This window comes from Pomacea canaliculata, linkage group LG10 (assembly GCF_003073045.1).
Source record: "Pomacea canaliculata isolate SZHN2017 linkage group LG10, ASM307304v1, whole genome shotgun sequence".
Classification (NCBI taxonomy): domain Eukaryota; kingdom Metazoa; phylum Mollusca; class Gastropoda; order Architaenioglossa; family Ampullariidae; genus Pomacea; species Pomacea canaliculata.
The window spans coordinates 25,879,229-25,904,819 of NC_037599.1; the positions used below are offsets into that span (position 1 = coordinate 25,879,229).

Below are 25,591 nucleotides of genomic sequence, written 5' to 3' on the forward strand. Positions count from 1 at the left end.
CCGCTAATTATATCATCTGTAATAGAGTAAATGATTATATATAGTGAGGAGAAGCCTGCTAATTATATCATCTTTAATAGAGTGAATGATTATATATAGTGAGGAGAAGCCCGCTAATTATATCATCTGTAATAGAGTGATCGATTAAATATAGTGACAAGAAGGTCGATAATTATATCATCTGTAATAGAGTGAATGATTAAATGAAGTAAGGAAGAGGCCACATAATTATATCATCTTTAATAGAGTGATCGATTAAATATAGTGACAAGAAGGCCGGTAATTATATCATCTGTAATAGAGTGAATGATTATATATAGTGAGGAGAAGCCCAATAATTATATCATCTATAACAAAGGCCGGTAATTATATCATCTGTAATAGAGTGAATGACAATATATAGTGAGGAGAAGCCCGCTAATTATATCATCTGTAATAGAAGGATTGATAAAATGTAGTAAGGGGAAGGCCGATAATTATATCATCTGTAATAGAGTGAATGATTAAATGAAGTGAGGAGAAGGAAACTAATTATATCATCTGTAATAGAGTGATCGATTAAATATAGTGACAAGAAGGTCGATAATTATAGCATCTGTAATAGAGTGAATGATTAAATGAAGTAAGGAGAAGGCCACTAATTATATCATCTTTAATAGAGTGATCGATTAAAAATAGTGACAAGAAGGCCGGTAATTATATCATCTGTAATAGAGTGAATGATTATATATAGTGAGGAGAAGCCGCTAATTATATCATCTGTAATAGAGGGATTGATAAAATGTAGTGAGGGGAACCTCGCTAATTATATCATATTTAAAAAAGGGATTGACTTAATATAATGAAAAGATCGATTAAATATAGTGACAAGAAGGCCGATATTTATATCATCTGTAATAGAGTGAATGATTATATATAGTGAGGAGAAGGCCGATAATTATATCATCTGTAATATAGTTAATGATTAAATGTAGTGAGGAGAAGCCCGCTAATTATATCACCTGTAATAGAGGGATTGATAAAATGTAGTGAGGGGAACCTCGCTAATTATATCATATTTAATAGAGGGATTGACTTAATATAATGAGAAGAAGGCCGCTAATTATATCATCTGTAATAAGTGAATGATTATATATATAGTGAGGAGAAGCCGCTAAATTATATCAATCTTTAATAGAGTGATCGATTAAATATAGTGACAAGAAGGTCGATAATTAAATCATCTGTAATAGAGTGAATGATTAAATGAAGTAAGGAGAAGGCCACTAATTATATCATCTTTAATAGAGTGATCGATTAAATATAGTGACAAGGAGGCCGCTAATTATATCATCTGTAATAGAGTGAATGATTATATATAGTGAGGAGAAGCCCGCTAATTATATCATCTGTAATAGAGGGATTGATAAAATGTAGTAAGTGGAATATCGCTAATTATATCATATTTAATAGAAGGATTGACATAATATAATGAGAAGAAGGCCGGTCAATATAACAGCTGTAATAGAGTGAATGATTATATATAGTGAGGAGAAGCCCGCTAATTATATCATCTTTAATAGTGATCGAATAAATATAGTGACAAGAAGGCCGGTAATTATATCATCTTTAATAGAGTGAATGATTATATATAGTGAGGAGAAGGCCGATAATCATATTCATCTTTAATAAGAGGATTGATAAAACCTAGTGAGGAAAACGCTAATTATATCATAATTATAGAGGACTGATTTAATATAATGAAGAGAAGGCCGATAATTACATCATTTGTAACAGATTGATTGATCCAATATGGCGAGTACAAGGTCTCTTATTATATCATCTTTAATAGAGTGATTGATCAAATATGGCAAGGAAAAGGCCGCTAATTATATCATCTGTAATAGAGGGATTGATGAAATGTAGTGAGGAGAAGGCCGATAATTATATCATCTGTAATAGAGTGAATGATTAAATGTAGTGAGGAGAAGCCCGCTAATTATATCATCTGTAATAGAGGGATTGATCAAATGTAGTGAGATGAACCTCGCTAATATATCAATTTAATAGAGGGATTGACTTAATATAATGATAAGAAGCCGCTAATTATATTCTGTAATAGAGTGAATGATTATATATAATGAGGAGAAGCCCGCTAATTATATCACCTGTAATAGATTGATTGATAAAATGTAGTTAGGGGAACCTCGCTAATTATATCATATTCAATAGAGGGATTGACTTAATATAATGAGAAGAAGGGCGCTAATTATATCATCTGTAATAGAGAGAATGATTATATATAGTTAGGAGAAGCCCGCTTATTATATCCTATGTAATAGAGTGAATGATTATATATAGTGAAGAGAAGCCCAATAATTATATCATCTGTAACAAAGGCCGGTAATTATATCATCTGTAATAGAGTGATTATATATAGTGTGGAGAAGCCCGCTACTTATATCATCTGTAATAGAAGGATTGATAAAATGTAGTAAGGGGAAGGCCGATAATTATATCATCTGTAATAGAGTGAATGATTAAATGAAGTGAGGAGAAGGCCACTATTTATATCATATTTAATAAAGGGATTGACTTAATATAATGACAAGAAGGCCGGTAATTATATCATCTGTAATAGAGTGAATGATTATATATAGTGAGAAGAAGCCCGCTAATTATATCATCTTTAATAGAGTGATCGATTAAATATAGTGACAAGAAGCCCGCTAATTATATCATCTGTAATAGAGGGATTGATAAAATGTAGTGATGGGAACCTCGCTAATTATATAATATTTAATAGAGGGATTGATAAAATATAGTGACAAGAAGCCCGCGAATTATATCATCTGTAATAGAGAGAATGATTATATATAGTGAGGAGAATCCTGCTAATTATATCATCTGTAATAGAGGGATTGATGAAAGGTAGTGAGGAGAAGGCCGATAATTATATCATCTGTAATAGAGTGAATGATTATATATAGTGAGGAGAAGTCCGCTAATTATATCATCTGTAATAGAAGGATTGATAAAATGTAGTGAGGTGAAGCTCGTAATTATATCATGCTTTTAATAGAGTGTTGATCGATTAAATATAGTGACAAGAAGGCGGTAATTATATCATCTGTAATAGAGTGAATTGATATTATATATAGTTGAGGAGAAGCCCGCTAATTCATATCATCTTTAATAGAGTGATCGATTAAATATAGTGAACAAGAAGACCGGTAATTAATCATCTGTATAGAGTGAATGATTAAATGTAGTGAGGAGAAGCCGCTAATTAATCTCTGTAATAGAGAGATTGATAAAATGTGTAGTTAGGGGAACCTCGCTAATTATATCATATTTAATAGAGGGATTTACTTAATATTAATAAGAAGAATGCCCGCTGTTATATCAGCTGTAATCAGAGTGAAGTATGTATATATGTGAGGAGAAGCCGCTAATTATTTATCATCTTTAAATAGAGTGATGCGATTAAATATAGTGACAAGAAGCCTTTAATTATATCATCTGTAATAGAGTGATGATTATATATAGTGAGGAGAAGGCGATAAATATATCATCTGTAATGAGGATTGATGAAAGGTAGTGAGGAGAAGGCCGATAATTATATCATCTTTAATAGAGTGACATGATTATATATAGTGGGAGAAGCCCGCTAATTATATATCTGTAATAGAGTGATCGATTAAATATAGTGACAAGAAGGTCGATTACTTAATTATATCATCTGTAATAGAGTGAGACATGATTAAATGAAGTAAGGAAGAGGCCACATAATTATATCATCTTTAATAGAGTGATCGATTAAATATAGTGACAAGAAGGCCGGTATTATATCATCTGTAATAGAGTGAATGATTATATATAGTGAGAGAAGCCCGCTAATTATATCATCTGAATAGAGGGATTGATAAAATGTAGTGAGGGAAGGCCGATAATTATATCATCTGTAACAGAGTTAATGATTAAATGTGTGAGGAGAAGCCGCTAATTATTCATCTGTAATAGAGGATCTTGATAAAATAGTGATGGAACCTCGCTAATCTTATATCATATTTAATAGGGGATTGACTTAATATAATGAGAAGAAGGCCGCTAATTATATCATCTGTAATAGAGTGAATGATTATATATATGTGAGGAGAGCTCGCTAATTAGATCATTTAATAGAGTGATCGATTAGAAATATAGTGACAAGAAGGCGGTAATATATTCATCTGTATAGAGTGAATAATTATATATACGTGAGGAGAAGCCGCTAATTATATCATCTGTTAATAGAGGATTGATAAAATGTAGTGAGTGACATCGCTAATTATATCATATTTATAGAGGGATTGGCATATATAATGAGAAGAAGGCCGCTAATTATATCATCTGAAGAGAGTGATGATTATATATAGTGAGGAGAAGGCCGATAATTATATCATCTGTAATAGAGGGATTGATGAAAGGTAGTGAGGAACGCCGCTATTATATATATTTAATTAGAGGGACTGATTAATATAATGAGAGAGGCCGATAATTATAACATCGTAATAGATGATTGATCCAATATGACGAGTACAAGGTCGCTTATTTATATCTTTAATAGAGTGATTGATCAAATATGGCGAGGAAAAGGCCGCTAATTATATCATCTGTAAGAGAGGATTGATGAAATGTAGTGAGGGGAACCTCGCTAATATTCATATTTAATAGAGGGATTGAACTTAATAAATTGATAAGAAGGCCGATAATTATATCATCTGTAATAATGATTGATCCAATATGGCGAGTACAAGGTCGCTTATTATATCATCTGTAATAGAGTGAATGATTATATATATAGTAAGGAGAAGGCGATAATCATATCATCTGTATAGAGTGAATGATTAATATATAGTAAGGAGAAGGCCGATAATCATATCATCTGTAATAGAGGATTGATAAAACCCAGTGAGAAAACGCCGCTAATTATATCATATTTAATAGAGGACTGATTTAATATAATGAAGAGAAGGCCGATTTTACATCATTTGTAACAGATTGATTGATCCAATATGGCGAGTTACAGGTCGCTTATTATATCATCTTTATAGAGTGATTGATCAAATATGGAGGTAAAGGCCGCTAATTATATCATCTGTATAGAGGGATTGATGAAATGTAGGAAGGAGAAGGCCGATAATTATATCATCTGTAAATAGAGTGAATGATTAATGTAGTGAGGAGAAGCCCGCTAATTATATCATCTGTAATAGAGGATTGATAAAATGTACTGAGGGGAACCTCGCTAATTATATCATATTTAATAGAGGATTGACTTAATATAATGATAAGAAGGCCGATAAATATCATCTGTATAGAGTGAAATGATTATATAGTGAGAAAAGCCCGCTAATTATATCATCTTTAATAGAGTGATCGATTAAATATAGTGACAAGAAGCCGGTAATTATATCATCTGTAATAGAGTGAATGATTATTATAGTGAAGTTGAGAAGCCCGCTAAGTATATCATTTAATAGAGTGATCGATTAAACATGACAAGAAGGCCGTAATTATATCATCTGTAATAGAGTGATATATTATATAGTGAGAAAGCCCGCTATTATATCATCTGTATAGAGTGATCGATTAAGATATAGTGACAAGAAGCCCTAATTATATCATCTGTAAGAGAGTGATGATTTATATATAGTGAGGAAAACGCCGCTAATATATCATATTTAATAGAGGACTGACTTAATATAATGATAAGAAGGCCGAAATAATCATCTGTAATACATTGATTGATCCCATATGGCGAGTACAAGGTCGCTTAGTTATATCATCTGTAATAGAGTGATAATTATTTATATATGAGGAGAAGCCGCTAATTATATACCTGTAATAGATGATTATAAAATGTAGTTAGGGGAAACCTCGCTATTATATCATATTCAATGAGGGATTGACTTAATATAATGAGAAGAAGGCGCTATTATATCATCTGTAAAGAGTGAATGATTATATATAGTTAGGAGAAGCCGCTTATTATATCATATGTAATAGAGTGAATGATTATATATTGTAGAGGAAGCTTAATAATCATATCATCTGTAACAAAGGCCGGTAATTATATCATCTGTAATAGAGTGAATGATTATATATAGTGAGGACAAGCCCGCTAATTATATCATCTGTAATAGAAGGATTGATAAAATGTAGTGAGGGGAAGGTTGATAATTATATCATCTGTAATAGAGTGAATGATTAAATGAAGTGAGGAGAAGGCCACTAATTATATCATATTTAATAGAAGGGATTGACTTAATATAATGACAAGAAGGCCGGTAATTATATCATCTGTAATAGAGTGAATGATTATATATATTAAGGAGAAGCCCGCTAATTATATCATCTTTAATAGAGTGATCGAGAAAATATAGTGACAAGAAGACCCTAATTATATCATGTGTAATAGAGGGATTGAAAAAAGTAGTGAGGGGAACCTCGCTAATTATATCATATTTAATAGAGGGATTGATAAAATATAGTGACAAGAAGCCCGCTAATTATATCATCTGTAACTAAGGCCGGTAATAATGTCATCTGTAATAGAGTGAATGATTATATATAGTGAGAAGAAGCCCGCTAATTATATCGTCTTTAATAGAGTGATCGATTAAATATAGTGACAAGAAGGCCTGTATTTATATCATCTGTAATAGAGTCAATGATTATATATAGTGAGGAGAAGCCCGCTAATTATCTCATCTGTAATAGAGGGATTGATAAAATGTAGTGAGGGGAACCTCGCTAATTATATCATATTTAATAGAGGGATTCACTTAATATAATGAAAAGAAGGCCGCTAATTTCATCATCTGTAATAGAGTGAATGATTATATATAGTGAGCAGAAGCCTGCTAATTATATCATCTTTAATAGAGTGATCGATTAAATATAGTGACAAGAAGGCCGGTAATTATATCATCTGTAATAGAGTGAATGATTAAATGTAGTGAGGAGAAGCCCGCTAATTATATCATCTGTAATAGAGAGATTGATAAAATGTAGTTAGGGGAACCTCGCTAATTATATCATATTTAATAGAGGGATTTACTTAATATAATAAGAAGAATGCCGCTAATTATATCAGCTGTAATAGAGTGAATGATTATATATAGTGAGGAGAAGCCCGCTAATTATATCATCTTTAATAGAGTGATCGATTAAATATAGTGACAAGAAGGCCTTTAATTATATCATCTGTAATAGAGTGAATGATTATATATAGTGAGGAGAAGGCCGATAAATATATCATCTGTAATAGAGGGATTGATGAAAGGAAGTGAGGAAAACGCCGCTAATTATATCATATTTAATAGAGGGATTGACTTAATATAATGAAAAGAAGGCCGCTAATTATATCATCTGTAATAGAGTAAATGATTATATATAGTGAGGAGAAGCCTGCTAATTATATCATCTTTAATAGAGTGAATGATTATATATAGTGAGGAGAAGCCCGCTAATTATATCATCTGTAATAAGAGTTTGATCGATTAAATATAGTGACAAGAAGGTCGATAATTATATCATCTGTAATAGAGTGAATGATTAAATGAAGTAAGGAAGAGGCCACATAATTATATCATCTTTAATAGAGTGATCGATTAAATATAGTGACAAGAAGGCCGGTAATTATATCATCTGTAATAGAGTGAATGATTATATATAGTGAGGAGAAGCCCGCTAATTATATCATCTGTAATAGAGGGATTGATAAAATGTAGTGAGGAGAAGGCCGATAATTATATCATCTGTAACAGAGTTAATGATTAAATGTAGTGAGGAGAAGCCCGCTAATTATATCATCTGTAATAGAGGGATTGATAAAATGTAGTGAGGGGAACCTCGCTAATTATATCATATTTAATAGAGGGATTGACTTAATATAATGAGAAGAAGGCCGCTAATTATATCATCTGTAATAGAGTGAATGATTATATATAGTGAGGAGAAGCTCGCTAATTATATCATCTTTAATAGAGTGATCGATTAAATATAGTGACAAGAAGGCCGGTAATTATATCATCTGTAATAGAGTGAATAATTATATATAGTGAGGAGAAGCCCGCTAATTATATCATCTGTAATAGAGGGATTGATAAAATGTAGTGAGTGGAACATCGCTAATTATATCATATTTAATAGAGGGATTGCATAATATAATGAGAAGAAGGCCGCTAATTATATCATCTGTAAGAGAGTGAATGATTATATATAGTGAGGAGAAGGCCGATAATTATATCATCTGTAATAGAGGGATTGATGAAAGGTAGTGAGGAAAACGCCGCTAATTATATCATATTTAATAGAGGGACTGATTTAATATAATGAAGAGAAGGCCGATAATTATAACATCTGTAATAGATTGATTGATCCAATATGACGAGTACAAGGTCGCTTATTATATCATCTTTAATAGAGTGATTGATCAAATATGGCGAGGAAAAGGCCGCTAATTATATCATCTGTAAGAGAGGGATTGATGAAATGTAGTGAGGGGAACCTCGCTAATTATATCATATTTAATAGAGGGATTGACTTAATATAATGATAAGAAGGCCGATAATTATATCATCTGTAATAGATTGATTGATCCAATATGGCGAGTACAAGGTCGCTTATTATATCATCTGTAATAGAGTGAATGATTATATATATAGTAAGGAGAAGGCCGATAATCATATCATCTGTAATAGAGTGAATGATTATATATATTGTAAGGAGAAGGCCGATAATCATATCATCTGTAATAGAGGGATTGATAAAACCCAGTGAGGAAAACGCCGCTAATTATATCATATTTAATAGAGGGACTGATTTAATATAATGAAGAGAAGGCCGATTATTACATCATTTGTAACAGATTGATTGATCCAATATGGCGAGTACAAGGTCGCTTATTATATCATCTTTAATAGAGTGATTGATCAAATATGGCGAGGTAAAGGCCGCTAATTATATCATCTGTAATAGAGGGATTGATGAAATGTAGTGAGGAGAAGGCCGATAATTATATCATCTGTAATAGAGTGAATGATTAAATGTAGTGAGGAGAAGCCCGCTAATTATATCATCTGTAATAGAGGGATTGATAAAATGTAGTGAGGGGAACCTCGCTAATTATATCATATTTAATAGAGGGATTGACTTAATATAATGAGAAGAAGGCCGCTAATTATATCATCTGTAATAGAGTGAATGATTATATATAGTGAGGAGAAGCTCGCTAATTATATCATCTTTAATAGAGTGATCGATTAAATATAGTGACAAGAAGGCCGGTAATTATATCATCTGTAATAGAGTGAATAATTATATATAGTGAGGAGAAGCCCGCTAATTATATCATCTGTAATAGAGGGATTGATAAAATGTAGTGAGTGGAACATCGCTAATTATATCATATTTAATAGAGGGATTGGCATAATATAATGAGAAGAAGGCCGCTAATTATATCATCTGTAAGAGAGTGAATGATTATATATAGTGAGGAGAAGGCCGATAATTATATCATCTGTAATAGAGGGATTGATGAAAGGTAGTGAGGAAAACGCCGCTAATTATATCATATTTAATAGAGGGACTGATTTAATATAATGAAGAGAAGGCCGATAATTATAACATCTGTAATAGATTGATTGATCCAATATGACGAGTACAAGGTCGCTTATTATATCATCTTTAATAGAGTGATTGATCAAATATGGCGAGGAAAAGGCCGCTAATTATATCATCTGTAAGAGAGATTGATGAAATGTAGTGAGGGAACCTCGCTAATTATATCATATTTTAATAGAGGGATTGACTTTAATATAATGATAAGAAGGCGATAATTATATCATCTGTAATAGATTGATTGATCCAATATGGCGAGTACAAGGTCGCTTATTATTCATCTGTAATAGAGTGAATGATTATATATATAGGTAAGGAGAAGGCCGATAATCATATCATCTGTAATAGAGTGATGATTATATATATGTAAGGAGAAGGCCGATAATCATATCATCTGTAATAGACGGATTGATAAACCCAGTGAGAAACGCCGCTAATTATATCATATTTAATAGAGGGACTGATTTAATTATAATGAAGAGAAGGCCGATTATTACACATTTGTAACAGATTGATTGATCCAATATGGCGAGTACAAGGTCGCTTATTATATCATCTTTAATAGAGTGATGATCAAATATGGCGAGGTAAAGGCCGCTAATTATATCATCTGTAATAGAGATTGATGAAATGTAGTGAGGAGAAGGCCGATAATTATATCATTCTGTGTAGAGTGAATGATTAAATGTAGTGAGGAGAAGCCCGCTAATTATATCATCTGTAACAGAGGGATTGATAAAATGTACTGAGGGGAACCTCGCTAATTATATCATATTTAATAGAGGGATTGACTTAATATAATGATAAGAAGGCCGATAATTATATCATCTGTAATAGAGTGAATGATTATATATAGTGAGGAAAAGCCCGCTAATTATATCATCTTTAATAGAGTGATCGATTAAATATAGTGACAAGAAGGCCGGTAATTATATCATCTGTAATAGAGTGAATGATTATATATAGTGAGGAGAAGCCCGCTAATTATATCATCTTTAATAGAGTGATCGATTAAACATAGTGACAAGAAGGCCGGTAATTATATCATCTGTAATAGAGTGAATGATTATATATAGTGAGAAGAAGCCCGCTAATTATATCATCTTTAATAGAGTGATCGATTAAATATAGTGACAAGAAGCCCGGTAATTATATCATCTGTAAGAGAGTGAATGATTATATATAGTGAGGAGAAGGCCGATAATTATATCATCTGTAATAGAGGGATTGATGAAAGGTAGTGAGGAAAACGCCGCTAATTATATCATATTTAATAGAGGGACTGACTTAATATAATGATAAGAAGGCCGATAATTATATCATCTGTAATAGATTGATTGATCCAATATGGCGAGTACAAGGTCGCTTATTATATCATCTGTAATAGAGTGAATAATTATATATAGTGAGGAGAAGCCCGCTAATTATATCACCTGTAATAGAGGGATTGATAAAATGTAGTTAGGGGAACCTCGCTTATTATATCATATTCAATAGAGGGATTGGCTTAATATAATGAGAAGAAGGCCGCTAATTATATCATCTGTAAAAGAGTGAATGATTATATATAGTTAGGAGAAGCCCGCTTATTATATCATATGTAATAGAGTGAATGATTATATATTGTGAGGAGAAGCTTAATAATCATATCATCTGTAACAAAGGCCGGTAATTATATCATCTGTAATAGAGTGAATGATTATATATAGTGAGGACAAGCCCGCTAATTATATCATCTGTAATAGAAGGATTGATAAAATGTAGTGAGGGGAAGGTTGATAATTATATCATCTGTAATAGAGTGAATGATTAAATGAAGTGAGGAGAAGGCCACTAATTATATCATATTTAATAGAAGGTTTGACTTAATATATGACAAGAAGGCCGGTAATTATATCATCTGTAATAGAGTGAATGATTATATATATTAAGGAGAAGCCCGCTAATTATATCACCTTTAATAGAGTGATCGAGAAAATATAGTGACAAGAAGACCCTAATTATATCATGTGTAATAGAGGGATTGAAAAAAGTAGTGAGGGGAACCTCGCTAATTATATCATATTTAATAGAGGGATTGATAAAATATAGTGACAAGAAGCCCGCTAATTATATCATCTGTAACTAAGGCCGGTAATAATGTCATCTGTAATAGAGTGAATGATTATATATAGTGAGAAGAAGCCCGCTAATTATATCGTCTTTAATAGAGTGATCGATTAAATATAGTGACAAGAAGGCCTGTATTTATATCATCTGTAATAGAGTCAATGATTATATATAGTGAGGAGAAGCCCGCTAATTATCTCATCTGTAATAGAGGGATTGATAAAATGTAGTGAGGGGAACCTCGCTAATTATATCATATTTAATAGAGGGATTCACTTAATATAATGAAAAGAAGGCCGCTAATTATATCATCTGTAATAGAGTGAATGATTATATATAGTGAGCAGAAGCCTGCTAATTATATCATCTTTAATAGAGTGATCGATTAAATATAGTGACAAGAAGGCCGGTAATTATATCATCTGTAATAGAGTGAATGATTATATATAGTGAGGAGAAGGCCGATAATTATATCATCTGTAATAGAGGGATTGATGAAAGGTAGTGAGGAAAACGCCGCTAATTATATCATATTTAATAGAGGGACTGATTTAATATAATGAAGAGAAGGCCGATAATTATATTATCTGTAATAGATGGATTGATCCAATATGGCGAGTACAAGGTCGCTTATTATATCATCTTTAATAGAGTGATTGATCAAATATGGCGAGGAAAAGGCCGCTAATTATATCATCTGTAATAGAGGGATTGATGAAATGTAGTGAGGGGAACCTTGCTAATTATATCATATTTAATAGAGGGATTGACTTAATATAATGATAAGAAGGCAGATAATTATATCATCTGTAATAGAGTGAATGATTATATATAGTGAGGAAAAGCCCGCTAATTATATCATCTGTAATAGGGGGATTGATAAAATGTAGTTAGGGGAACCTCGCTAATTATATCATATTTAATAGAGGGATTGACTTAATATAATGATAAGAAGGCCGCTAATTATATCAGCTGTAATAGAGTGAATGATTATATATAGTGAGGAGAAGCCCGCAAATTATATCATCTTTAATAGAGTGATCGATTAAATATAGTGACAAGAAGGCCGGTAATTATATCATCTGTAATAGAGTGAATGATTATATATAGTGAGGAGAAGCCTGCTAATTATATCATCTTTAATAGAGTGATCGATTAAACATAGTGAAAAGAAGGCCGGTAATTATATCATCTGTAATAGAGTGAATGATTATATATAGTGAGAAGAAGCCCGCTAATTATATCATCTTTAATAGAGTGATCGATTAAATATAGTGACAAGAAGGCCGGTAATTATATCATCTGTAAGAGAGTGAATGATTATATATAGTGAGAAGAAGCCCGCTAATTATATCATCTGTAATAGAAGGATTAATAAAATGTATTGAGGGGAACCTCGCTAATTATATCGTCTTTAATAGAGTGATCGATTAAATAGAGTGACAAGAAGGCCGGTAATTATATCATCTGTAATAGACTGAATGATTATATATATAGTGAGGAGAAGGCCGATAATTATATCATCTGTAATAGAGGGATTGATGAAAGGTAGTGAGGAAAACGCCGCTAATTATATCATATTTAATAGAGGGACTGATTAATATAATGAAAAGAAGGCCGATAATGATATCATCTGTAATAGATAGATTGATCAAATATGGCGAGTACAAGGCCGCTAATTATATCATCTGTAATAGAGGGATTGATGAAATGTAGTGAGGGGAACCTTGCTAATTATATCATATTTAATAGAGGGATTGACTTAATATAATGATAAGAAGGCCGATAATTATATCATCTGTAATAGAGTGAATGATTATATATAGTGAGGAAAAGCCCGCTAATTATATCATCTGTAATAGGGGGATTGATAAAATGTAGTTAGGGGAACCTCGCTAATTATATCATATTTAATAAAGGGATTGACTTAATATAATGATAAGAAGGCCGCTAATTATATCAGCTGTAATGGAGTGAATGATTATATATAGTTAGGAAAGGCCCGCTTATTATATCATATGTAATAGAGTGAATGATTATATATAGTGAGGAAAAGCCCGCTAATTATATCATCTTTAATAGAGTGATCGATTAAATATAGTGACAAGAAGGCCGGTAATTATATCATCTGTAATAGAGGGATTGATAAAATGTAGTTAGGGGAACCTCGCTAATTATATCATATTTAATAGAGGGATTGACTTAATATAATGAGAAGAAGGCCGCTAATTATATCAGCTGTAATAGAGTGAATGATTATATATAGTGAGGAGAAGCTCGCTAATTATATCATCTTTAATAGAGTGATCGATTAAATATAGTGACAAGAAGGCCGGTAATTATATCATCTGTAATAGAGTGAATGATTATATATAGTAAGAAGAAGCCCGCTAATTATATTATCTTTAATAGAGTGATCGATTAAATATAGTGACAAGAAGGCCGGTAATTATATCATCTGTAAGAGAGTGAATGATTATATATAGTGAGGAGAAGGCCGATAATTATATCATCTGTAATAGAGGGATTGATGAAAGGTAGTGAGGAAAACGCCGCTAATTATATCATATTTAATAGAGGGACTGATTTAATATAATGAAGAGAAGGTCGATAATTATAACATCTGTAATAGATTGATTGATCCAATATGGCGAGTACAAGGTCGCTTATTATATCATCTTTAATAGAGTGATTGATCAAATATGGCGAGGAAAAGGCCGCTAATTATATCATCTGTAATAGAGGGATTGATGAAATGTAGTGAGGGGAACCTCGCTAATTATATCATATTTAATAGAGGGATTGACTTAATATAATGATAAGAAGGCCGATAATTATATCATCTGTAATAGATTGATTGATCCAATATGGCGAGTACTAGGTCGCTTATTATATCATCTGTAATAGAGTGAATAATTATATATAGTGAGGAGAAGCCCGCTAATTATATCACCTGTAATAGAGGGATTGATAAAATGTAGTTTATTATATCATCTTTAATAGAGTGATCGATTAAATATAGTGACAAGAAGGCCGGTAATTATATCATCTGTAATAGAGTGAATGATTATATATAGTGAGGAGAAGGCCGATAATTATATCATCTGTAATAGAGGGATTGATGTAAGGTAGTGAGGAAAACGCTGCGAATTATATCATATTTAATAGAGGTATTGATAAAATATAGTGACAAGAAGGCAGGTAATTATATCATCTGTAAACGCACCTACTTAACTTTACGAACTGCGCTGAATGCACTTACTTAACTTTACGAACTGCGCTGAATGCACTTACTTAACTTTACGAACTGCGCTGAACGCACTTACTTAACTTTACGAACTGCGATGAACGCACTTACTTAACTTTACGAACTGCGATGAACGCACTTACTTAACTTTACGAACTGCGCTGAACGCACTTACTTAACTTTACGACTGTGAAAGTGGGAGAAGATATCATCACAATGCAAATATACACATTTTTTGGTTAAGCCTTTAAGCATACTTATTAATTATTTCATTATTAAGGAAACATACGCAAGCATTTCAGAATCTCAATGCTCACATAAAGACAGACAGGCAGAAAAAAGTATAAAAAGTGAGGGGGAGAGAGAGAGAGAGAGAGTGAACAATGAGTCGATAATATATAAATCACCGATGTAAAAATTGTATTTAAAAAAAATTATAAACTCTGTAATAAAGTAGGGCACATACCTTTTGCAGGTGGGCTTAGTTCGTCCAGACGAGTGAAAGCAATGATCATAAAGCTGCAAATATTTTGTGTGAAGATTTTCTTTATTGTTTCGTAAGCATCCATCTCTTCCTGACAGCAGAGAGCAATAAATAAACAAACAAATAAAAATAAAAAATATTTTTGATATTACGCTTTATTTATAATCCGTTTGAAAGGAAATAGGAAAAATATGCCTGAACTAAGTTTAAAATCCCTGTCCTTTTAAAATTATTTAATCGTTTGTGACGAAGAAGAAAAAAAAAATGATGTAGAAGGAGATTATGTGAACTCGTGGCAGTAAAACGTTCTTTAATAATATTGTCGAACACATATAAGCAGAAGTTTTTTTATGTGGATGAGTGCCAGATATTTAGTAACGATGGCTTTTCTTTGTAAGAAGAACGAGAGAAGGCTGCAGGCAAAAGGTTAGTAACATGAATATCACTCACACACAGCTTTAGCTTGTTGAACAAAGGGCTCTTTCTCAACAACCCAAGAAATTGTATACTGTATATAAATTATTTAGAGAGAAATATTTCTCTACTTAGGGATGAGGGGTTGGGGAGCGTCCGGCCCGCGAAATCATTTGATCCGGTCCGCCAGGCAACCAATTTTTAGGGACAATCAAACAACATCCATATTCAGTACACATAAGAGTACATGACAGGACATACAGATATGCTTCTAGTATAGTTTAGACCTTTGTGAAACGACGACTACCCGCAATGACAAAAATAGCCACATGGGGTCCAGGAGAAATCAGCGCCGTGCCCTTTGCAATTTCCTTTATGATGTCTTCCTCTTGGCGATGTGTGTCACTCAGTCCTGGTAAATCCGTAATCTATCAAATAGGGACACAATATAAAATATGAAAATACACATACATTTTAATACAAATAATAACAAAAACAAGAACAAGAGGGAGGAGGAGGAGGAGGAAGCAGAAAATTAGAGTAAAGATAGGCGCAGAAAAGTAGGTTAGAAAGGCGAGTAAAACTTAAAACTGTATTACACAATCTGTATGTTGTACATCGTAGGTCTTCTTCTGTGCAAAATGTTTGGAAGTTACTAAAGGAAAATATTTTCGTTGCTATAGTTGCATCTTTCATGGCCTTTCTTTATTCACACTTTTCACATCACTGAGGCAGTTATCTAAACTTTCTGCTTGTAAACGTATTTGAAGTGCTTGAGAGAAAGATACGAATAGCCATATTGAACTTTAATTAGCTAATTCTTTTAACTGCCTACTTGTTGTGTAGATGCAGTTGGTTCACTTTTGTCTCAATATGCAGTTTAATTTTCTCTCTGTCCACATTTGCTTTTCCATGATTCAAGTAATACATTCTTAGGGCTGTGCACAAGAAGATTTGCGTATGCTTTTTTCTTTCTTTCTTTCTCTCTCACTCTCTCTGTTTTCTCTATATTAAAAGATGGAAATGTGTTAAAATTAAACGTCACCTTGAGTTTCAATCCGTCAACTATAGCTTGATTCCAATCGGTTGTTTGAGTTCCAGACTTCATTCCTTGTTGTTGTTCAAACACCTTCTTACCCAGAAGAGTGTTACCCAAAGAACTTTTCCCGCTGCCTGTCTTTCCAAAGAGAACCAAGTTGTAGCCTTCGTCTTCCAGAGCTTCAAAAATTTGTAAAATAGTTTAAAGTGCAAAGCTCATCTCGCCATTAAATGCACACTCCTGCAAAGGTAGTGGAAAGAGATAGGAAAAGGAACTAGAGGACGAGGAAGAATACTACTACTAATAATAATGATTAATGAGAAGAAAACCAGAAAATAATAATAGAATAATAGAAGAAAAAATAAAAAAAAGACAGAAAATAATTAAATAAAACTAATTAATAAAGAAAAAGGAAGGAAGGAAAAAATAAAAGAAGACAAAAGAATGGGGAAAAAATCTATAAAAGGAACAAAAGGTCTATGCATATACAGTATATATATATAATCACACACACAATCGCATTAAGATGAGATGGCACACATATACATTGTATACTAAATTTCTAGGAAGGAATAAGCAATGTTTGTGCCTTAATACTTATAAGTTATACAAAACTGTAATCTTTATAGGTGACATCAGTTTTATTACCGTCGTAGAATGTTGACTTTCCTTTCATTTCCTTCTCATATCCCTGTCGACAATGAAATATAAATCTATATAATATGTAAGCGAGAAAGCTTGTGCTTGCGATTGTACTTAGAAAATTGCACAAAATTATTTAATGATTAAACATAAGATCGAAAGGTTTCACAAAAGATAAACAAGACAGAAAACACGTAACACCAAAATATAATCTTGCTTTATCTTTCAGGCACACAGACGCACGACCGCGTGCACTCCCACGCCCACCACACACACACACCTTTATGGATAAAAACAGATTTTACCTGGTAATAAGAAGTTTCGACATATGATTGAGCACTGATTCCCCTTTGAAGATCTGTTTCGCATGTCAAAACTTTTACAGTCTTCAAGGGCTAGATAGAGAAAAGTAAAATCATATATATATATATGTTATTCACGATATTACTCCGTCACTAACAGCTTTTGTTCTATGACAAAACTAAATGGTCTTAATAATGACAATACTTTATTCATTCATGTTTAAATTATGCCAACAGGCACTGTCAACTTACCGGGATCTTACAGCAATGCTGTTTGTACATAACAACACGATCTACGGGATAAATTTCTATAGGCTCTCTGTCAAAGTCGGATTAAATGGAACTGAGTCTGAGCTGGGATCAGTAAGGTCTGTACCCGCTGGATAACTCGGGTCTTTCTCTGTCAACTCTCATTTTCAATCAGTTCTTTCAGTACTTTTTTTAAGATTCTCATCATTCTTTGTTTCATTTTCTGGTTCCACAACTTCTCCTGCGGCAGCATGAGAGGTCTAGTCTCTTTTAGTAATGTTCGCTTTAAGAGATAAGAACAAAGCAGATGGATATAGCTGTCTCATATAATAAGAACATCGGTATAAAGACATCCCTCATCCTCGCTGTTCCTTATCTTGTACTGACACGTGACTTCTGACTCTTGATGTTTGACCTTAGATTCGCGATGTCAGTAGGTAAGTAATCGTCCTGTTAGCTAATTTCCTGTGCTAGCCTCTCCATTGACACACGTCCAGTCCTCGGACAGGGTAAAACAATACATCATAACTGGAGGGTTAGATATACTTAAGTTCTAGTTTGTCACGAACACAGGACGATCTGGACTTTGCCACTCAAACCTAACTACATAATTTAACTTTTCACTCTACTTCTATCACCTGTTCGCGCCTTTACTTTCCTTCACAATTTGGATGGTATAACTGCCAAGCAAACGGCACACTCAGACCAACAACAACACTGATAAGTTTATGTTAACACAGCGCGCACAATATACTCCTCTCTCTATATATACTTAAGTATACACTGATCTACATAATGTCATATAGCACACATTAATTGATCCACTTTTCATATGAAAAAAATTAGTTGATCAGTACACACACCTCACCTTCTCAGTTTCAATTGTCTCACTCTGTATAGTAATTTATGGCTTAATTATTAATAGTATTGCCTCGAGATGATATATTAAGAGATGGCAAAATAAAGTTCCTCGAATTTTTCGTAACACAGTCGTCGTAATCACACATAGTCTTTGACCCCTGACATACCTGGAGCATATCACCATGGTGCGCCTCTGATGCTCCTTGAACTGCTGGTTTGATCGGAATTGTACTCTCAGAGTGCCTTTCATTGCATTCAAATGGATCACTTGTTCAACACAATAAAAAGCAGGTTCACATTTTTAAAGCGTTTTATACAAGCCATCGGTATGATTATATACAGTATTGTAACCATGGTTTGGTTGACATTAGGAATCTAATGCACTTATTTTTATATACGACTAAATACAACAAAACTAATATTTGGTCTACATTTTCTAATTAATTTTCTAATCAGTGAGATCAGCATTAACAGACGTTTGCATTACCTCATTAAAGGCAAATGCGGTGATAAATTGTATCTGTATAATCGGCGCGGCGGACGCATGAACTGATTTTCTGGAATCCTGTCCTGTACTGGATCCTCGTTGCTGAACACACATGTAGCGACTGTCCTGCCTCTTTAAGCAGCACATCTTCAGCTCTTGGTGTATAGCAAACTGTTTTTTAGTCTTTTCGTCAATCCGCGCTATGAGGCAAAATGTAACTTACACTGCCCAACGATCTCCAAACGTCTTCCGTTTCTCGTCATAAAGGCCACTATTAATAGGGACGGTTGGTGACGCGGTACACATATTTCTGACGGTGGAAGGTTCCCAAGACTTCCTCTTAATCTCTGGTTAACCTCTCTCGGTGTATTTAATCCTCCGATGAATACAGAAACGCTTCTAACGACACCCCCACATCTTGGGCCCATCGATGAACATTTTTCTAACTGGCTTTTAGCTTGCAAAGGTAAATGTGTCCAGAACAATTACTATTGACTCTATCACATCGAATGGCCAACAAAATGATGTCAGGGTGAAAAGCATACCATTCTTTATTTCTTCTTCGCAGACTTCTTGACGATACCAAGATTTTCATGTCAGGTGTGTCAGTCACCTAAATACAGTGCTTACAACTTAGTTCATAGCTTTTTTCAAATATTTAAAAAGTAATAAAAAAGATATAAATTGATTATACATTTGCTATTATTAAGATATAAAATTTGTAATTATGGTAAAAGTCTGATTGTCACAATTTTATTTAAGTAAGCTTAGTAAGAGCATTGGTAATAGTACCAAGGAAGAAAGTGCTTACATTCTCAATGTCAGTCAATGTGCAGTAGGCTACTAAGTAACGAACTTACTGATCAAATGATGGTAATAATTTTCCATAATATTAAGAAAAAGACAGAGCTAAAGAGCTAACAGGGACATGTTTAGCTGCCTTACTGTGATGGCCACGCGTCTATCTCAAAGCTGACCGCGTCACGGTGTGAAAGTGACTGTGTCGGTCCATGGGAGACACTGAAGGCGGCGGTGTTAGAAGGTAGCTTGCCAGGTGCTTTTACCAGCTCTTAACTTTTACCGATGATCATCACATTAAAAGTCCGTGTCCTAAAAATTTTACTTATTATGTAATAATCAATAGTTATCCAATAATAAAATTAACAACTGAAAAGTAAAAGAATAATTAATATCATCATACAGGTGTATAGTTTGAGATTTTCAAACATGCGTTTTTATTAAATATGGAGAATACTTCCTATAAATCTTAGTTTCTGTTTTCTAGAATATAGGTATTTAAATAAGCCACACTCGTATAAGACAATTCTAATGTTTATTTAATTTTTTCGAAGCCGAAACTTACTAAGCTCAATTAACAAATTAAACACTTGTGAACACGGCCATCTTGTTTGCTTGCACCGAGTGAATCTGTCAAAGATGACGTAACTGATGTCCATGCAGTCCTAAATGTCCTGAAGAGTAGGATGAGAACGATCCAGAAGCTCGTCGATGTCGTTTTGTAGTTTGTCTCCAAATGTGAAGAGCACCACAAGACGTCTTCTGAGATTGTCTCCCACATTTCTGAATTTGTTGAATCTCATCACATCAGCGTCAAGATCATGGGAGTCACAGCGAATGGCCAGCAGGATCAGATGTGCATCAGGACACGTCGTCTTCCACTTCTGGATTTCTTCTCTAGCTTTGGACTCCTCTCTTAGTTTTGGAGCCATGATGTCGGGCGTATCTAGGACCTTGAGAAGTAACAGTGATCGTTCGAATTTATGAGGCAAATTTTGGGAACCACGAAGATGAAGCTAATATTCACCACTCTTTATTAACTTCTCGTCTCTTCTTTTAGCAAGTTTGGATTAAATTGTCCTCTGCGGCCTATGGTGTATTTTATGTATATAAAACAGTTGGTGTTGTTTGTTATTTTAGTATTACCTCTAAGAAGACTTTGTTGCGATGAGCCGCAGCTTATATATGACTCAAACACATGTCATAGCAAACACTTAGTATGAGGTTTTGAAACCATTAACTTGATTGATTGATGGATCGATCTGGGCATTAAACTTAAAATCTTTTTTTTTCTTATGATTACGTTTTGTCTGCATTTTGTCTCGGACTCATACAATTTTGCATTGATCTCTTACACTGATTTATTAATTTCTGACAAGAGTATAAGATACTGACCTTGACGTATCCATGTTCTGTTTTTGTCATTCCAAACTGACATGTCATGTGCGATCTCTGCCTAGTGTCTGCCGACACCTGGAATATATTCTTGCCGAGAAGAACATTTGCAGCTGTGCTTTTACCACCTTCGTGAAGCACAATGATGTATGATATCCTAATCTCTTCATGTTGAGTTTCAGTTTTTGCTCATATGACCTGACCAGAGAATGCATCCATGCCTAAGAAAATCAGCAAAAGAAACCGTTTACATTAACCGTTTCTCAGAAAATAGCAACAGGTCCTAATGTTTGCTTAAAAAAAGCTGTTAGGTCTTATTCTCAATGGTGTCTTGTTTTGCATGTTTAAAATTCTATGATTCACGTGCAAAAGCTACATTAACCCTAATACAAACATGTCATCTTCATTTGGAAGATTGTAAAACCTTAAAACGTTATTTAATAATATATCGATATCCAACACCCGGTTACTGGCAATTGTTGCCTTTTCCGTCCATCCGACTACATCTCGTGTGCCTTGTGTCACGTGTCATGGTACCTGTCTCATTGTTTATCCACTACCGCTGTACTATCATTGTAATATCGTACTGTCAACATGAATGAGTTATCGTAATCAGAGGTTGTCATCGTGAAGTTTGATAGTGAAGCCTGTATCAATCAGCTATATACAGGTCACAGAGATAGCGACCACAGTGCATGTCGCTCAGCACTCGTCAAGAGGACTGACGACTTACTGCAGGGCAAGCACCTGATGTCATCTTTCCTTCATTTTTCCTACAATGCCCATGTAAAACACCTGTTTTACTTCTCCTGATTTGTGCACCTGTGTTTGTGAGTGGTGTTCATGCGCTTGGAAAGCAGCAGATCGTCGCTCCACAATTGTGGTTCTTTTTTAGCGTTCGATCGCGTTTATACTGTATAGATTTTGGTGTGAACTTCCCTTTTGGTTTTCTGCAGCTGCCTGATGTGGGATTTTATTGGAAGGAATTTATGTAAAATTTCGGCGCATTGAGCGTTTCTCCATGATACGGATTTTTGCGCGTTATGCAACCCCATCATCATCATCATATCATATTCATCATCATCATCATCATCATCTCATCATCGCTCCTCATCATCATCAATCATCATCTAGATATCGATGTCATCTCATCATCATCATCATCTAGCGATAACAGTTGAGATGGAAGGAAGCAAACATACCTTTTGAACAGCAGTGAATTCTGAAATCAAACGTTCACGTCAGGTAAGTCAGGTTCTGTAACACGTCCCAACCCTAGCGATCACCACTTCATGTGACTGTGATACTTGCTTGGAGAAAATGACAGCTGAAGCAGGGGGCGGGGCCAAACATCAACGTGCTGTCAATCACATTTAACGACACTGAACGTTCTGCCTAATGTATGTTTTGTTATTCGTCTGTACTATTTTATTTTGGGGTGGTCATTTTCCATTTTCTGAGAAATTACGCAGCGAGCATGTGTGCGTGTTCGATATACTGCTTATGCAGAGGAGCAGCTTGCAGCATCTGTTGCATAAATACATCTATAGAATGCTGTGACTGGCTATACCTACTGTATGAACTAGTGATTAGCCAGGTCACGTGTCTTGCTTCATCTTGTGGATGTGAACTGTAAACATTCCATAGGCGTGTGGCTAAGAACGAAAAGCCTACTTTAGAACTAAACAGGGGCTAGAGACTGATATAAATATATAACAGTTGGGCCTAAGAGCCTTACTTCCGTGAGTATTCTAGAATCTTCCTTGAGATAACAGATAAAATACCAAGGTAGAGATCTTATGATGGCTTCACACCACGTCTTCCTCATCGTTGGAAAGACAGGCAATGGAAAGAGTAGCCTGGGAAACTGTATTCTGGGTAAAGAGGAATTTGAAACTGGTACTGGTATGTTTTCGACAACAGCAAGAGCTGAAAAGAGATCAAGAATTAGTAGCGTGAAAACTATAACGGTATGACATTTTATTAAAATTATGTATTGTGTACGAAACAGTCATCACCACAAAATCCCTTTTGTTAATTGTAGATCTTAGGTTACACTGATATGAGTAATTCTATTTTGCTTTTGCAGTAATCATTAATGGAAGCCAAGACGATATCTTTTCTGTAAATTAAGTAGTAAAGAGGGACAACATTTTCTGTCCTAAGGTTGTGGACACACCAGACATCGATAACCTTCATTACGGTCCTGACGAGAGGGAGCAAGAAGTCCAGAGCTGGAAAAGAATGACATCACTTGACCATCCAACCATCCTACTTGCTTTGCGCTGTGACGAGGAGTTTGCCATCTACAAAGACTTTAAGCGCCTTTGGGGGGACAACGCCGGCATCAGGCGCCATCTCGTTGTGGCCTTCACCTTTGGGGACAAGCAGACGCGAGACCTCAAGAGGAGCTGAGGGTGTGTGTATGAGCTGAAGAGTGTCTTGAAAGATGCCAACCACCGCTACATGCTTTTCAACAAAAAGGTCAGTAGGTCAGTATGTGTGCATGTGTACGCCATTGCGTGCATGTCCGCCATTTCACTCGTCAGAGCGCCATTATTAAAGCGTCTGTCACATTAGGATCCTACGTCTTCGAAGAGGACAGTGACTCTGGATCCTTCTGGATGCAACTGTTTTCACAGGGCTTACCTTGAATTTCTCTGGGTACTCTGTTTTCTTTTCACCCTCTCTGTGTATATATATATTTGTCCCTGTGTGTGTGTGTGAATGATTGCAAAGCACATTTGTTGTTTGCTTTAAGTTTGTTTGTGGATGTGTTTCCAGCATTTTGACTCTGCCTTGAAAGTTAAAAAGGGACATTTTAAAATAAAACAATGTATTAAACCGTTACAACCGACTATCAAGGAGTATTTGCTTTAGTTTGTTGCTTTTTAAAAGTGTTCACCCACTCGTATAGGTACAAGCAGGGCCGTGCTTAGGGGCAGGCGGACGAGGCATCTGCCTAGGGCCCCGCGCTTTTGATTGATATGGTAACTAGGCATATGGAAAACCGTGTGATCGTGACGTGAGGGCCCCGCACATGCGCTTTGCCTCGGGCCCCGCGGGGGCTAAGAACAGGCCTGGGTACAAGTGCCCCTTGCGTATCGTGAGCGAACAACATCTCATTAAGTTTTGTTTACAGGGCCTGAACAAAACAGAGCAAGTCGATCAGCTGTTTAAAGTCATCAGATCACCATACAGGTCGGAGGCCTCACAGAAACCGAAAATCATGTCCATGGTCTGCATGGCCATCGGTCTACTAGCGGCAGGTGGCTGTGTCACTGCGGGAGTCTTCCACGAGCTGGATTTGGCTATCGGCCTGGGGGTGGTTGCTTTGTTGATAGTCCTTCTGGCGCTGGTATGTCGGTGTAAATTCCGAAAATAAATCTGATCAACTTGTTACTCCTCAGACATTTTTTTACAAAGCTGATTTTCTAAACAATAAAGGAAAATTTGTCTGATGTCTTAATCTTAATTCAGAAGATAAAGATTTACTAAAAACGTATATGTTTGTGAACGTGGGTGATCATGTCAGTGTGCATGTATCAGAGAGAAAAAAAAACCCAGAGAAAGAGAGAGAGCAAGGGAGAGAACATTGCTGTCTACATAAGAAGCGGTTTGAAATTATGCAAAAATATAAAAATATTCAAGGCTACAGAATACTAAGGCTAAGGGTGGGGCTGTGAAGGACAGGCCAAAAATTTAATAACCCATTTCTAGAGGTAGCATACGGGAAGTAACTGCGATCTACTTACTGAATAATTTTTGTGCGGTTACCTAACTTGAAATAGTTTTAATGTTATTGTGGTCCATAATTTTTTCTTGGAAACATTTATTGCTTTTTTTTTAAAAGAAGGAGTTAGAGGCTCAATGTGTCACATTCCTTATCAGTTCTACCTTGAGATGTTTCCTGATA

General features: G+C 34.5%; 1 protein-coding gene and 1 long non-coding RNA gene across 2 annotated transcripts in view; one reads left to right on the plus strand and one right to left on the minus strand.

Annotated features, from left to right (window-relative positions):
- The window catches only part of LOC112574516, a 37,448-nt gene extending 17,660 nt beyond the window's left edge, over window positions 1-19,788 (minus strand). Inside the window, exons 1-7 of the mRNA XM_025255643.1 lie at window positions 19,706-19,788; window positions 19,163-19,262; window positions 17,889-17,978; window positions 17,590-17,632; window positions 16,948-17,120; window positions 16,190-16,330; window positions 15,471-15,579 (exon numbers count right to left, since the gene is read on the minus strand). Coding sequence (XP_025111428.1) covers window positions 15,471-15,579; window positions 16,190-16,330; window positions 16,948-17,120; window positions 17,590-17,632; window positions 17,889-17,978; window positions 19,163-19,262; window positions 19,706-19,788 — 739 coding nt within the window. The remainder of the gene's footprint in view (window positions 1-15,470; window positions 15,580-16,189; window positions 16,331-16,947; window positions 17,121-17,589; window positions 17,633-17,888; window positions 17,979-19,162; window positions 19,263-19,705) is intronic.
- A 3,721-nt stretch (window positions 19,789-23,509) lies between these two features.
- LOC112573937 lies at window positions 23,510-25,169 on the plus strand. The gene is made up of 3 exons (XR_003101305.1): window positions 23,510-23,645; window positions 23,842-24,159; window positions 24,818-25,169. It is a non-coding gene; the product is annotated as an uncharacterized LOC112573937 (long non-coding RNA).
- Window positions 25,170-25,591: the final 422 nt, after the last annotated feature.